This window comes from Aedes albopictus, chromosome 3, assembly GCF_035046485.1.
Source record: "Aedes albopictus strain Foshan chromosome 3, AalbF5, whole genome shotgun sequence".
Lineage (NCBI taxonomy): Eukaryota > Metazoa > Arthropoda > Insecta > Diptera > Culicidae > Aedes > Aedes albopictus.
The window spans coordinates 24,813,131-24,828,417 of NC_085138.1; the positions used below are offsets into that span (position 1 = coordinate 24,813,131).

At 36.1% G+C, this 15,287-nt stretch overlaps 2 protein-coding genes across 2 annotated transcripts in view; one reads left to right on the top strand and one right to left on the bottom strand.

The window, feature by feature from the left end:
• LOC109418392 (UDP-glucosyltransferase 2) overlaps positions 1–15,287 on the bottom strand; it is a 740,033-nt gene that overhangs the window by 496,931 nt on the left and 227,815 nt on the right. The window lies entirely within an intron of this gene.
• Positions 1–15,287, top strand: part of LOC109418396 (neprilysin-1) — a 58,852-nt gene that overhangs the window by 10,842 nt on the left and 32,723 nt on the right. The window contains exon 2 of the mRNA XM_062859220.1: positions 11,964–12,188. Coding sequence (XP_062715204.1) covers positions 12,140–12,188 — 49 coding nt within the window. The 5' untranslated portion in view covers positions 11,964–12,139. The remainder of the gene's footprint in view (positions 1–11,963; positions 12,189–15,287) is intronic.

Here is a 15,287-nt window from a genome sequence, read left to right on the forward strand (position 1 = left end):
TTGGTCACCGTTGAGATTTATGTTTCGAAATTTGTTGATATTTTTTGGCTGAAAAATACTTTCCATCAGATTTGGAATAACGTTTCGGCTTACTTCATTCAGTGTAGTGTAGACCAAAGTGGTGGAGAACAAACGTTTTGTATCTGATGATGGCTGAATGAAGTAGGCCGAAACCTTATGCCAAAACGATTTGGAAAGTATTTTTCCCCGAAAAAAAATCAACAAATTTCGAAACACAAACAGAAGGTTCTAGATGTTTCAAGAGAAAAGTGTCGAACTCCAGATTGCTGTAGTATTTACATAGTTTCAATATTAGTTTTAGACTTTAGTCAAATGAATTGACCAAATAAATAAATATATATAAATAAATAAATAGATAAATAAATCAATTAATAAATAAATGATTAAATATATAAATATATAAATAAATAAATAAATAAATAAATAAATAAATAAATAAATAAATAAATAAATAAATAAATAAATAAATAAATAAATAAATATACAAATAAAAAAAAATAAATTAATTAAATGATTAATTAGTTAATTTATTGATAAATAAATAAATAAATTACGAAAAGTTCTTGGACCAACTGAGAATCGAACCCATCGCGCAGCATGGTATGGCAGAATACCCGCGTGATTACCGTTTCGGGTAGCCCGGCCCATCACAGGAACCTACAAACGGAAAAATTGAATCACGTTGTTGGTTCGAGCTTTTTCGGTGCACTTAGATATTAAACCTTGCCGTAAGGTTTAGAACAAAAAGTATAAACTGAAAATCGATATCCCGGACGTACTATACGCCAATGCCTGTCATAACTGCTTTATCATCCCTCCGATGGGAAATGTACGTTGTGCTCATGCTGTCCTATTTGAAAATAAAAAGTTTAGCACCCAATAAATTAGGACAGCTTAGCGAGTCAATCTTCTGCATCTGACAGGTTCCAGAGCAGGTTCATAGAACGCCTATGAGGGACGATAGTTTCGATAGTAAGCTTTCCACACGATGACGGCAGTGTAGTGTGTGAACCACCAATGTCAAGCAGACAGAATTACCTACACAGTAAAAAAAATATTGGGACATTTTTTGGTGACTCACCAGTATCCTCTCTAAGTAATAAAAGTTTGAGGTAGTTATGGGTTTTATCACAGTTTCATTCAATCGTAACTGGCATTTCGGGTGACATATTATTTACTTCACAATTTAGTACTGTGTAACAACGCACAAATGAAAGCAGTAAACTGTAACTGTGCCAGTAGATCAGCACGGTTTAAATTCTCGTTACTGAGAATAGATCTAGTAATAGATCTCCAATTTGGAGATGGTGGGTTCGATTCTTTGTTTTCCCGAGGATTTTTTCATCAAATTCATGCAATGGCAAACGAGAATGCCTTTCAATTAAAACTGATTAAAATGCTCGAAAGAACACTAAGGGACAGGTCGAGTTCCAGTGTGAATGTTAAGCTAGAAGATATTGAAAGCTGTACCGGAAAACGTATAATTCCTGTGGAAAATTACGTACAAAACAGTATGTAGTTCATGTCTACTGATTGTCCCACTTTGTTTGTATAATGAAAAATCGATTTGAAAGTGCACCTAGTAGGGACTAATTTTATAGATGCATTATGAGTAGCGCAGTTAGAACATCCGACACGAGTATAATAATTCTACACTATGTAGTAATTTCATCGGGCTAGTAGCTATAGAACTGTGGCTTTAGAAGCTTTGTTAATACGGCATGCAAAAAGCTAATGGGTGAATCGGAAACAGGAAAGTGAACGTTAGCAGTTTGTCATTAGAACACCAGGGAAAACTTTTTGCACGCAGCTAGCCTTAGCGGAAATGAACATTTGAAACCGTTTGCCCTTAGTGGCTTGGTACTAATTATGAAAAAGGTGATGTGATTCTTAAGAAGAGTAACTTAACTCGAGCACAGGCAGTGAGGAGTATTGAAATTCGTTCAGTATAGTATTCGTTTTAATGTCTTGAGTAAACACCTTCCTACATGATATATAATCACAGTATAACGTGCCTCTTTGAAACCGGACATCAGAAGCACTTTAGCATGCATGAAGGACGCTTCTTCCGAATCAAGTTAGTCGTAATCTCACTTTGGATAACTAACAACCGAATGAACGCAAGCAAGCATGCACGCACGCACTCAGGTACAGTGATAATACGATTATAATGTATGTCACACTGACTGGTATGTAATATTGACAGTGGACAGGTGTAATATTTTCCCACGATCCCGATAAACCCACCTTCTATGAAATACGGTGCTAAGGCGAACAGTGCACTGCACTGCTTTAGCTCATTAGTCTCCTCCACTAGTAACGATGAAGCATCGACCTACATACTGGACCGAGTCCAGTTCATTAACTAGCGGTTGGCCGTCTGCTTCAATTACCAGCGCTGTAATTGAAGACCGGAACGGTCAAACGGAACGGAATATCAAAGAAATGGAGCGAATCCGGAGTCCACTTTACAACGTTGTAGTCGCAAATTACAAAGGTCGTCTTACATGGTTAGAACGTCAAAAGGTTCTGATTGTCGATGTTGGACACAACTTTTGTTTCCAGACCAGATTCGAATAACAAAATTATAACAAGTTTAGTTGTGTTATTTTGTTTATTTGATATTTTTTTCAAGTTCCATTCTATGGTTTAATTTATAGTTTTCCTGCTACGCAGTATTTATTAACCCTTAACCCTTAAAAGCCCTACCTAGACGAACCACTTTTTTACAATCGACCACTACTCAAAGACCATGCAATCAAACAATTTGAAACCAATTTTAAATTGAATGCGGTTAGTAGGTCTTCCATTATCTGGGTATGGCAACCCCCCTGACCCCTCCCGCCTTTCTGGGTATGGATGGAGAAATGCCTTGCCACGAGGGTATTTTTCGGCAATTTTATTGAATCTCACACACGTTTTCGTTCTGAAATTTGTATTGTAAAATGTATTTGGCCATAAAATGATCGCTCTGTGCTATGGGCATGCCGCCGCTACGAAACCTGTTCCGGACGTTCGAATTTCTGGACATAATCTCCGGAGGAACCTGCTACATACTGTATAGTGGAGTTCGCATTCATAATCCTTTTTTGCGGCTTCAATTATTGAATTTAAAGGTATGATGTCTTAAAAAAGTTTGTTCTATATACTTAACTCTTCATTTTAGAACTTGATGATTGATGATTATTCTACCTAAAAGTGCGATAGGTATTCACTTTTCTGAAAGATGAAGATAGAGTATTGGTGTCTTTTACAAAGTTGCAGAAAAGGGTATTATTGGAAAGTTTGCCGAACAAACTATTACCTTTTTTGCTCTTTGCTTTAAGAGTTATGTGTCATTGTTTGTGGACGGCCTCTTATAATAGGTTTTCTGATATAACTTTTTCTATGGATTTTTAGGATTGTTCGAGTGTTCAACATATAATAATAATGGAATAACGCTCCAAGTGGAACAGCGCATGCATCTCAACTTCCCAAACATTTCAAAAAGACTCCCTGGACATTGACGTAGCTAGGGGGGTTCCAGGGGTGCCTGGCACTCCCTAGAACAAATTTGGCACCTCCTAGATTTTTTCCTTAACAGTCACCTAAAATTTAAAACTTAACACAATAATTCTAATATTTTTTAATGGCACATTTGAACCAAACTCAAGCACACACGGAATTACTTAGATACCTGTTGTACGTATCGGCGTTTTGGATATTGGTAAGAACAATCAATAGACTTCTCCACTTCTCCATGGATTCCTCCAGAAATTCCTCTACATTTCATACAGTGATTTCTCATGGCTTGCTGTATGGATTCCCCCTTCTTCAATAAATTTACCTTAGGATTCTCCAGGCAGTCCAGATGGGGTTGGACATATGTACTAGAAATTTCTCCTAGGATTTGTTTGGAAATTCTTACTTTGATTCTTGGGATTCCTTCAGGAATTCCTGGTGGTATTCGAGGATCCTTTCAGAAGTTCCTCCAGTGATTTTTCCAGGAATTCTTTCAGAGATTATATGCAGAGATTCTTCCAGAATTTTCTCATGAAATTCCTCCAGGAGCTTATATGGGCCTTCCTCCGGGAATTGTGGCTAGGATTCCTCAAGCGACTCCTGCTGCAATTCTTCCAGCAATTTCTCTTAGAACTCCTCCAAAAATTCTCACTGTGGTACCTTCAGGTATTCTACTGAGGAGGTTCTTCCGGAAATTCTTCCCATAAAATCCCATCGGTGATTCTTCCAGAGATTTCTTCAAGGATTTGTCCAGGCTTCCTCCAGAGGTTCTTCCAGAAATTCCACAGGGGATTTCTCCAAAAACTTTTATTGACATTCCTCCATGAATTCCAGCTGGAATTCTTCCAGCAATTCTCATTAGGACTCCTTCAGAAATACTTCTAGGCATTTCTCCTGGCATACTTACTTGCTGCAATACTTTCCTGGAAATCTTCCTGAGATTTCTCCAGAAATCCCTCCTGCGATTCCATCAGGGATTCCTTCAGTATACTTCTACCAATTCTTTCAAGGAGAACATTACGTATTGCTCCAGGCATTTGTTAGAGGAACTTCCCTTAGGATACCCCCAGCATTCCTGATTCTAGGATTTCTCTAGAAATTACTGCTATGATACCTCCCGGAATTCTAGGAATTCCTCCAGATATTTCAGCTGGGATTCCTTCAAACAATACCTACGGTTACTCCAATTATTCTTCTTCCAAAAAATCAAACTGTGGCTGGGTAGCCTGTTACGATCTAAATCGGTTTAAATACACGTGATTGACCAAAATAGAAACCAAAGCTGAGAATATGGCCCAAACTGTGGCAATGCTTCTTTTTTAATCAGTACCACTTTTAATACGAAAATCAAGTGTTAGCTTGATTTCTTCATTTTTCTAATTAAGTATAGATCGAAACCTTTCATTAAACACATTGGTAGTTTTCATTGGATTACACAGCGCAACATTTTTTTGTCTCAAGAGCAAACTTATGTGTCTCTGACAGATTTTGGGCCGCTGAATCCGAATCCGGGCTCAGATTTGCCCCAACACGTCACAATTATGAGCTATACCTCAATTTGTAGAGCAAAATATGCGTTTTTTGCCTTTTTTGACTGCAAGTTATTAAGCATGGAAATATTTTTTTTAATCAATCAAAAGGTTAATTGGTCAATTAACATCTAAACTAACGACTCATGCAAAATATTTCGTTTCACTCAGTCAAATTTGATAGATTTAAGCATTTTATGTTAGAATGAAAACTTGCATGCAACTTTTGAAGGGTGACTTGTATGGGAAATATCGTACCTAACATAAATCGCTTAAAACTATCAAATTCGATTAGGTAAAACGAAATATTTTGCATGAGTCGTTAGTTAAGATGTTAATTGACCAATTAACCTTTTGATTGATAAAAAAAAAATATTTCCATGCTTAATAACTTGCAGTCAAAAAAGGCAAAAAACGCATATTTTGCTCTACAAATTGAGGTATAGCTCATAATTGTGACGTGTTGGGGCAAATCTGAGCCCGGATTCGGATTCAGCGGCCCAAAATCTGTCAGAGACACATACGTTTGCTCTTGAGACAGACCAAAAGTTATTTTTTGTTACGCTGTGTTATTGGTTATTTTTTTAAAAATGATTTCCCTTAGACTGGCCAAAACCGGTGCCCACCCCTACTTCAAAAAATATGCTACGGATTCTTCTAGTGCTTCTCCTGGCTTTTCACTGGTATCTTCTCAGGCAAATATCCTGGAATTCTTGCAAAAATTTCTTCGATTGTTCTACCTCGGATTTCTCCAAGGACTCATCCAGGAATTCCTTTAGAAATGTTATCCAGCAATTCCTCCTGAAATTCTTACTATGATACGTCCAGAAATTCTTCTAGTGATTCCTAAACGAATTCATCCTAGCATTGTGGCAAGTCTTCCAGGAAATCTTCCTGACGATCCTTCAGAAATTCCTCCTGCAATTCCTTCAGGGCCTTCGCTATAGATTCTTCCACAACACCTCTACCGGTTCTTGCAAAACCTTTCTCTAGGTATTCCAAGGAATTTTTTTCTCTGGATTCCCCCAGGCATTCCTAATGGGGTTTCTCTGGAAATTCCTGTATAGTTTCCTCCAGCAACTCCTCCTATGATTTCTGCTAAGATTTCTACAATGACACATCCCAGAATCCTTCTAATAATACCTCCTGATATTTCTCCTGTAATTTCTTTAGAAACTCTCCGGTGATTCCTCCAGGAATTATCCATGCTATTTTAACCAAGGATTCTTTCATAAATTTCTCATGGGATTCCTTCATGAACTCCTCTTTTTCTTCCTTCAAAAATTTCAACTGGATTTCTCAAGCTATTCCTGTTGTGGTTCTTCCAGCAATTCCTCCTAGGAATCCTCCTGAAATTCTTACTGTAATATTTCCCGGAATTCTTCTAGGGCTTCTTCTAAGAATTTCTCCAGGGATTCCTTCAAAAACTTGCTGGAATTATTCAAGGTAATCTTCTAAGAAACCTTGCCTTGGGTGTATCCTGCTGGAAATCCTAAAGGATCCTGGGATTTCTCCAAATGTTTATCATTGGATTCTTCCTCTTGGTTTTCATCCAGGAACTCCTCCTGAAACTCCATAAGCGATTCCTGCTGCTTCAAATATTTCAGCAATGCCTCCTAGGTCTCCTCCTGAAATTCTTACCTGAATACCTGCAGAAATACTTCTAGGGTTTTTCCTGCCATTCTTACTGGGATTCCTCTAGGCAGTTTTCCTGGGATACTTCCAGAAATGCCGTTGATTCTTCCAGGGATTTTTCTAAAGACTCATCCAGGAATTCCTCTAGAGTTTTTATTCATGGATTTCTCCAGAAATTAATTAGAGTATTACTCCCGTTACTGTTCTTGTCCTTCTTCAAGGAATTCCAGCTGAAGGAATCCCAATAGAAATCTCTAGAGAAATCCCTAAACGAGTTTCGAGAATAGTAGGGATTTCCAGAGAAATCCTAGGAGGTATTACTAGAGAATTCTCTAGTGAAATCCTATAGGAATGTACGAGAAATTTCTCTCTCTCCCCGGACCAGGATTAGTACGAACAACATCGCAATCAGTCGGACATTGTCTCGTAGATGGGCTGCATCGAGCCCGTAACCGGTCGGCATTAAGGTAATTTTTTAATTATTTTGACGATTGTAAGAACCATAAATGTTGTGTCTTGTCTCGCGTCGCGTTTCGTGAATGTCTTGAAGGAAATCTTTGAGAATTTTGGCGAATCAATTTCCAAAGGAATTACCGAAGAAGTTGCCAAGGTAATAATCGAAGTTTCCAAAGTTCCAAAGGAATTTCTGATGAAACTTCTAAATAAATTTTCAATGCAAGTAACATCAGAATTGCCGATGGTTATTCCAATCGGAATTGCTGCAGAAATTCCTTACATAATTACTGACGAAATCTAGAAAAAATTGTCTAAATAATTGTATTATACGTACAAACCAGACTTATCCGAAATGTACAATGCTGAAATTTTGACTGATTACTACAATGTTGGTTTTACGTAAGTCAAATTTTGTGCATTATACACAATTCCTTTCAACAGATTTGTTGTGGTGATATAGCATGTATGTGAAACTGGCAACACGGGTACATCTGCCACGAAACAGTGCTGCTTCGAAAACTGGTTCAAGTCCGAACTATCACCACAACAAGATTCATTATCAATTTAGACGAAATCTCGAAAAACCGAAGTTCGCTCGAACCAAATTCCGGGTTTTAACTGGATTGATAATATGTTTGTGAAGCTTCAAAATGGAACTCAGGATAATCGAGTCCAAATTTTGTACTCACAATTTCTCTGTAAAAGTATTTTCTTGTCCACGTGGTAGTGTTTAACTAATGAAACGCAGTCGCCATTTATGTTATGACTAAACTAGAAATGCAAATATGTGTCTTGATTTTGCAATTTTAAGTATTTATAACTCTTTGAATTGTCCTTGAAAACTGTTTTAACAAGAAGGATGTCACGATGAATTGAAGTTATACGCAAATTTGTGGATATTTTGTGGTTTCAGAGATTTACACTTGCTCTGAAAATGTATTCTTACGGACCTGATTATTTTCAATCCACTAACAGAGGGGTTGTCTCGATGATTGTTAAGTTCAAACTGAAAATACAGGTTCCATGTATTAAACGCAATCAAACCTCTCATGGCGGGGAAAGTGTTCAATCTGCACAACGGTTCGAATTTCCAAAAAAAAAAAACTGTTCTTTAAAATATAGCGCGTTTAAATTTGCGGGCTATTTTTCCCGCGACGCAGTATATCATTGTTTCATGAAAGAAATTGAGGGTAAATCGGGTTTTCCTTTTATTTTTAAAAGCACAACAACCTGGAAGCCACTAAAACTGGCACCCCCAAGGCACCCTCTAGGAAAAAATCCTAGATACGCCAATGTCCCTGGAGGAAGGTGAAATTCTCTTTATTTTAGAGGAATAACTGGAATAAGGAGTATTAACTCCAGAAATTATTACTGTAATCGCTCATGCAATTACAGCTGGGATAACTACGTACAAAAAATGCTATGATTTCTAGGCATTTTTTCGAAATTTCCTGCTGTGATTCCTTTAGTGATTTCTACCAGGATTCCTACAGAAACTTTTCTTAGTATTTACCCAGTAATTCATGCAGGAAATCCAGTTGATATTCCTTCAGGAACTTTTGCTAGGATAACTGCTTCTGGCATTCTTTCAGGAATTTCTGAAAGAATCCATCAGGAAGTCCTGTTGGAATTCCTGCTAGTAATCTACCAGGAATTCTTGGTGGACTCCTAGAAGCAATTACGGAAGAAATCTCAGCTGATAGTGTTTGAGAAATTCCTGAAAAAAAATAGTAGAAATATCTGAAGGAATCCTAGAAAGAATTTCAAGATATTCCTAAAGATATCCTTGAAAAATCTCTGGAGAAATCACAAACGGAATTCCTATAGGAACCCTTAAAGGAATTACAGGCAGCATATGTAAAGGAATCTTTGGAGAAACCTCTGGGGAAATCTCAGCAAGAATTTCGAGAGAAAGCCCATCATTAATTTGTGGAGGAATTCCAAGAGGATTTCTTTTTGAATTTTTCTGTGCAATTCTCCAAAAATTCCTTCAGGATCTCTTTTAAGCAAAAAAAACTCAAAAATGCCCATCCCACAGGAATTTCTACAGAAGTTCCTTTTGTGATTTTTACAGTTTTTTTTTTCTCAAAGCATTCCTCACAAATTTCACTTCAAATTTCCCCAAAAATGCCTGCTAGGTTTAATCCACGGAGTCCTCGAGTTGTTCTCCTAGTAATACCTCTTGGAATCAATCCAAGAATTCTTCTGGGATTACCTCTAGACATTCTTGCTGGGATTCAATGAATTATTTTTAATACAATTCATCCAGCAACCACTACTGTAACTTCTGTATGGGTTCCGACAGAAATTCACTCAGAGATTTTTTTTAGGAATTCCTTCAGAATTTCTGTTGTGCTTCTTCCAAGGATGTATCTAGGGATTGTTTCAGGAATTTCTCTCCGTTTTCTTACTGGAAATCCTTTACAGATTCCTTTCAGAAATAAGGTTGAAATTGCTTCAGATTTCTCGACCTCTTGGAAGTCTTGCTGGTATTCCTCAAGCAATTAATGACGGAAATTATTCAACAATTCCTGGAGGATTCTTAAGAGCAATTACTGCTAAAATACCATCTGGAAATGCATGTGAAATCCCAGCAAAAATGATTGGAGAGATCGTGATGGGAGTTCCTGAAGGAATCACAGCAAGAATTTATGATATTCCGAGAGGATTTGGATAAACTGTAGAGTGTTTCTTGAAGGGACATTCTTTTCTGAGGGAAGAATCCCGGCAGAAATTTCAAGCAAAATCTCATCGGGCATTCCTGGAGGAATTCTAAGAAGATTTCTCAAAAGATTTCTCCTGCAATTTTTGTAGTCATGACTGGTGGGGTTCCTCTAAAGATCCCTCTAATTATTTATTTTTGTTAATCGCTTTGTTGGAGAATTTTTGTACAAAAGCTCAAGAATGTTATTCGGAATAGTTCCCATAAACTGTCCGCTACTTCCAAATACTGAGCACTAACCTAAAATAGAAAAAAAAACTAATATAAAATTAATTATTAAATTATACTAAAATAAACGGAAAATCCTAGGCAAGAATGAAAATTGTTGACGTTCAAAAGTCCATTTTACGAGCCAATTTTATAAATGAAATTTTGGCAGGAGCATGGGTCCTAACCCGTAAAAATCAATATCATCATCAACATTGTTGTTACTTCGTAAAATGGCTCATTGTCAACAACGAAAATGTTCATGATCACAAAGCTTACTATGACCCCACTTTTTGAAAAATTATGGCGTCCGCAAGAAATGTCAGAAAGAGGTGATTCAAAATTTATGGCATGCTAGCGTAAAAAGCTGGATTGCTCTTAAGGCGAAACTGGAAGCATTTCCTTACTTTTTGGTTTTTGTTTTTTTTTCTATTAAATAACGAAGCAATATTTTCCAAATCAGTTTTCATACACATATAAAGCTTACCCTTTGACAAAGCATGTGAGTGACCATTTTTTCGATTTTGAGCTGGGCACATGAAAAAGTTATTCAGATTTTAAACTTTTAGGAACTTTTTAAGATCATTTTTTCGATGATTAGAAAAATTACAAGAAATCAGTAAAAATTGGGTTGATTTTGGAAGTTTCATACGTTGAGTATGGGATAAAAAAGTGGTGGAATACTTTAAACCTCATTTACTTGAAAGTGGTTTTTCATCACTTACACCCCTTTGCTTCAAACACCCTCATAAAAAATCATGTTAAACTTTATTGTATTATAGCGGAACAATTTGCACATTTCCGATTTCTTTAATTTTGTTTTCCTTGTATGGGCAAATGATTCTAACCATTTTTCTGACATTTATTTATTTAATTGTCGTCAATCAAGAGTGGACCATTCAACCGTACTGAAAGTGACAGCGAATTTAAAACGTAAGAAAAAATTGGACTTGGTCTGAAAATTCACATATCTAAAAAATAATTGATCCTTTTTTGACAAAAACTGTAAAACTGTAAAAAAAATCGAATAATATTTCACAAGGTCTCATCCATTTTTCATATTATTATTTTTGATTTTTTTTTTATTTTTTACATTCGCTGTAGTATAATTACGCCTGTACGTAGTAGGAAAATTGTGAATGGTTTTCTCACTGAATCCTGTGTGTAGAATCTATTGTTGATATATATTGGCAAATTTTACTACACAAAAATAATAAAAAAAAAATCTAAGCGTGAGCTTTTTGGAAATTTTAAATTATATGGCACTTAACATAGATCCGCGATGAATAGGGAATCGCACCACTTTGGCGGTGGCTTCTATATTCGTCTGTTTTCCACTATAACTCAGTCAAATTTGAACCAATTGACACAATTTTTGGAATGCGGTGAGATAGGTATAGTATCTAACCGTGTACAACATTTCAAGTCAACTGGTTCAAAATTGACTGAGTTATAGTGGAAAACAGACGAATATAGAAGCCACCGCTCAAGTGGCGCGATACCCTATTATTTCCAGAGTTGTTTTTTAAAAGACCTTCAAATATTTTTTTTTATTTACGTGTATTTTAACTTAGAGCTAATTCTACACTTAAAACCTTTAAATATACTCAAACATTTTTAAAATATGGTTATGTGCTGACCCAAACGTAATTTATTTACGAAGTCCAACGCATGATCAAAATCTCATTAAAATTGAAAAATATCGTGTCAAATAAATAAATAGGAATTATTTAAATAAATAAATATAAAATGGTCATTTTTTCGTATTTTGGGTTAGAAATTCTTTAAAGTATTAGCATGAAGTCGAATCAAAAAGGGTGCTTTTTGGATGTCTTCAAATTTGCCAAACATTTCTTTTATTTTTCAACCCTGAATTTGTCTTTTGCTCACAGGTTAAACAGCTCACCAGCAAGCATAACTTAATTCCCATCATACACATAGAACCAACCCAGCTCCAACGGAAGAACGACTATCCTCTCAACTAAAAGTAGCAGCAGGAAAAGTTGCTACAACTGCAACGTTCCTATACAACACCGACGAAAATTCAACAGTTCCAACAGCAGGCCTCATGTCGACGACGCAAAGGATTTGGACAACCGACGTCCATCGGAACGATGGTATGTACTGCTTGCTCCCTATTATTGTATTCTCTAAAATAACAGAACGTCTAATGTGAACTTACGGGGACTCAACCAGCACACAATATCGAATGCTTATGCTAGATTGTGTTCAATGTGCTTGAATATCAAGTGTTCAGTTGTTACAAATCTGGACAAATTACTAACAAAACTTATGCATAAAAAACTCCATTCCAAACAAACATTTGGAGATAAAAAGTTATTGAAATAACAAAGTTTGCAAACACGCCCTAGTGATGTTATTATCCGGGTTTCCGCCTATAGATTGTCCTTCTTTATACATAAATTTTAAAACAAAATTTAGATGTAAGTTTTCACGAACAACATTTATTCTAATAGCGTGAATTAGTTTTTAGGAGGTTCTGGCCTTGCGTCTGGCACCTGGCACAAAACCTAAGTTTTTGTATAACGGATTTCAAAACTTCTTAGAGCTTACAATACGTTGAAATGTTACTTACTATGTGTGTATAATATAGATAATTTCATATATCTGAACAAAACGGCATCTTGAATTACTACATAATATTCGTTTTATGGCACGATGCGCACTTTAAATTTAAAGATTTAAAACTTTAAAGTGAACATCGTGTCTTCATAAAAGGAAGTTACTCTTTATGTCTCTAGACTCTCTGCTCAACATTAGTTTGACGAGTGGCAGATTGTACATTTTGACTATATTTATAAACCCAACAATGCGTAACAAATTCCAGTATCCTTACACAAATTGACAAGAAGTCACTATGTAAGGAACCGACAGTTTCGGTTGGATGAGCCCTTCTCTCCAGAGCATGGGAAAACACATTGCTAATTTTATATCGTTTCCGGGGAATGAGAACAGAGAGCTGAGACATTCTTGTCTCACACATTGTGGGGAAGTCATTGAGGAAGATCAGTTTCGAATATACGTAATAGTTGTTCGCTCAAAAGAGAATTTCAGACACCACTTACTGCCAACACTTTTCCAAAATCATCAAGCAGTCTGGTACCAAGAGGTATCAAGGGAACGAAAAAATGAAAAGTTTTATGTCTAGCACCGGACGCTTTATGTGACCATGGTTGCCAGAAAGTTTCAGTTTTTTTCCAATTCCAATAAAAAAAACAAAATTTAAAAAACATCTAAATGCCAAGTTTTGTTATTTTTTAATAATTTATTTTTTATATTTTTGTAGTGAGAACTGAGTGGTGCTATGCCATTTTCTATTTTAAGTCCGAAATAAACAAAAAGTACTACATTACGAAAATATCGAAACCTGGGTGTCTGCAGGTCTAGAAGTGAAGCCTACAGAAACCATCTGGCAACCTTGCCAACCATAAACTTTCCAGGATTTCCTTACAGCAGGCAAAGCGGCATGACAACAAACCAGATCGGATAAAGAACTTCGACGTTGTTGTGCCAATTTGGTGGTTGGAAATTGCTTCTCTCAAGTACCTACCGCGCACCGGCATATTGCAATGAGATTTGTATGAAAGAACCATGGCGGACCAGTTACAGGGGAGCGAGTGGCTTTTGTTTCCCGATAGAGAGAGCTTCTCCTCGCCGAAAGTTTAATAGTTCCACCATGGAAAGCGAGTTGCCTTTTGGCGAGAAAAGTTTCATTAGTGCTGGGTGTAAATAGCGGAATCGGAAGATTTTCCGTTACGCGGTGGTGGTTCTTAAAAGGTGGTGAACCATATTGATTGGCTTAGGGTAAATTATTTGGTAATAGTTTTTGGTTGCTCTTTTGAGCGGTTAGTTTCATAGTACTTGGTACTGTCGGTACCAGTTTGTCAATTTCTATGAAGTGCGGATGGTTAGAATGATAAAAAAAAGTCGAAAGACTACAAATACAAGAAAGACAGAAGATGGAACACATAATATAAAAAGATAAGGGAAAGAAGAAAAATATAGAAAATAATAGACTGAACAAATAAGATAGGAAACACAATATAAGAGGAGAAGTTTAGAGACAGAACATAAAATACATGCAATAAAAATGCACTCTCGAAAACAAAGAATAGGAATCAGAAGACAAAAAACGTAAAATTAAAAAAACACAAAAGTAAGGGGATAAAAGACAGAAGATAGAATACAGAAAAAAAGTTGAAAAAGGTAGATAATAGATAGAAGACAGAAGACCTACGTAGAAAACTGAAGTGAAAAATTCGACCATAGGAGAAAGATTACAGTAGATAGATAATGAAAGGTGAAATAAAAAGACATTTTATCATCTATGCTCCATCTACAGAAAGTAGAAAATAACAGGCGTAAAGAAGGACAGAAGATAAAGTATAGCAAGTAAAACAAAAATCATAGGGTGCCGTCCACAAATCACGTAACGCTCTAGGGGAGGTCAAACGTCCACAAATGCCAATTCTAGCGTTACGAAGTAAATGGACGCTGGATTACCTCTTTGCTAATCTAAAAGACAGAGGATAGATGATAGAAGAAGTAAGATAGCAAATAAAACAGCAAAATATTTAAAACAAAACACAACACAGAGGACAGAATATATAAGATAGAAGATAGAAGAAAGGAGTTAATAGACGATCGAAGATAGAAAAGAGAGAAGATTGAATACACGAACACAAAATGAAAGATGGAAGTTAGAAGACATAGGATAGAAAATGAAAGTTGAAATAAACAAAACTGCAAATTTAAGATAGAATATAGAAAATAGAGGACACGACAAGAAAAATAATAGAAAACACAGGAGATTGTAGATAGAGACAAAATATAGAAGATGGAAGCAAGAAGAAAGAGGTTCGAACACCACAAGATAAAAAATGGAAGACAGAAGAAATAATGAAGAAAATAAGAAGATAGAAGTCAAATATAACTCGATGACAGCTAACACGAGACAGAAGACAGAACATATAAAGGAGACGGAGAATAGACGCCAGATGACATAAAAAAACATAAAATAGAAGACACAGTATGGAAGACAGCAGGCAGCAGGTATAAGATAGAAAATATATGTTAGAGTTAGTACAGAAGACAAAAAATGGAAAGTGAAAGACAGATAGCAGAAAATGGAGTAACTTTTTTTTGTCAAATCGACTAGAAGAGGTTCTTGAAACCATCACAAAACCAAAATAAAA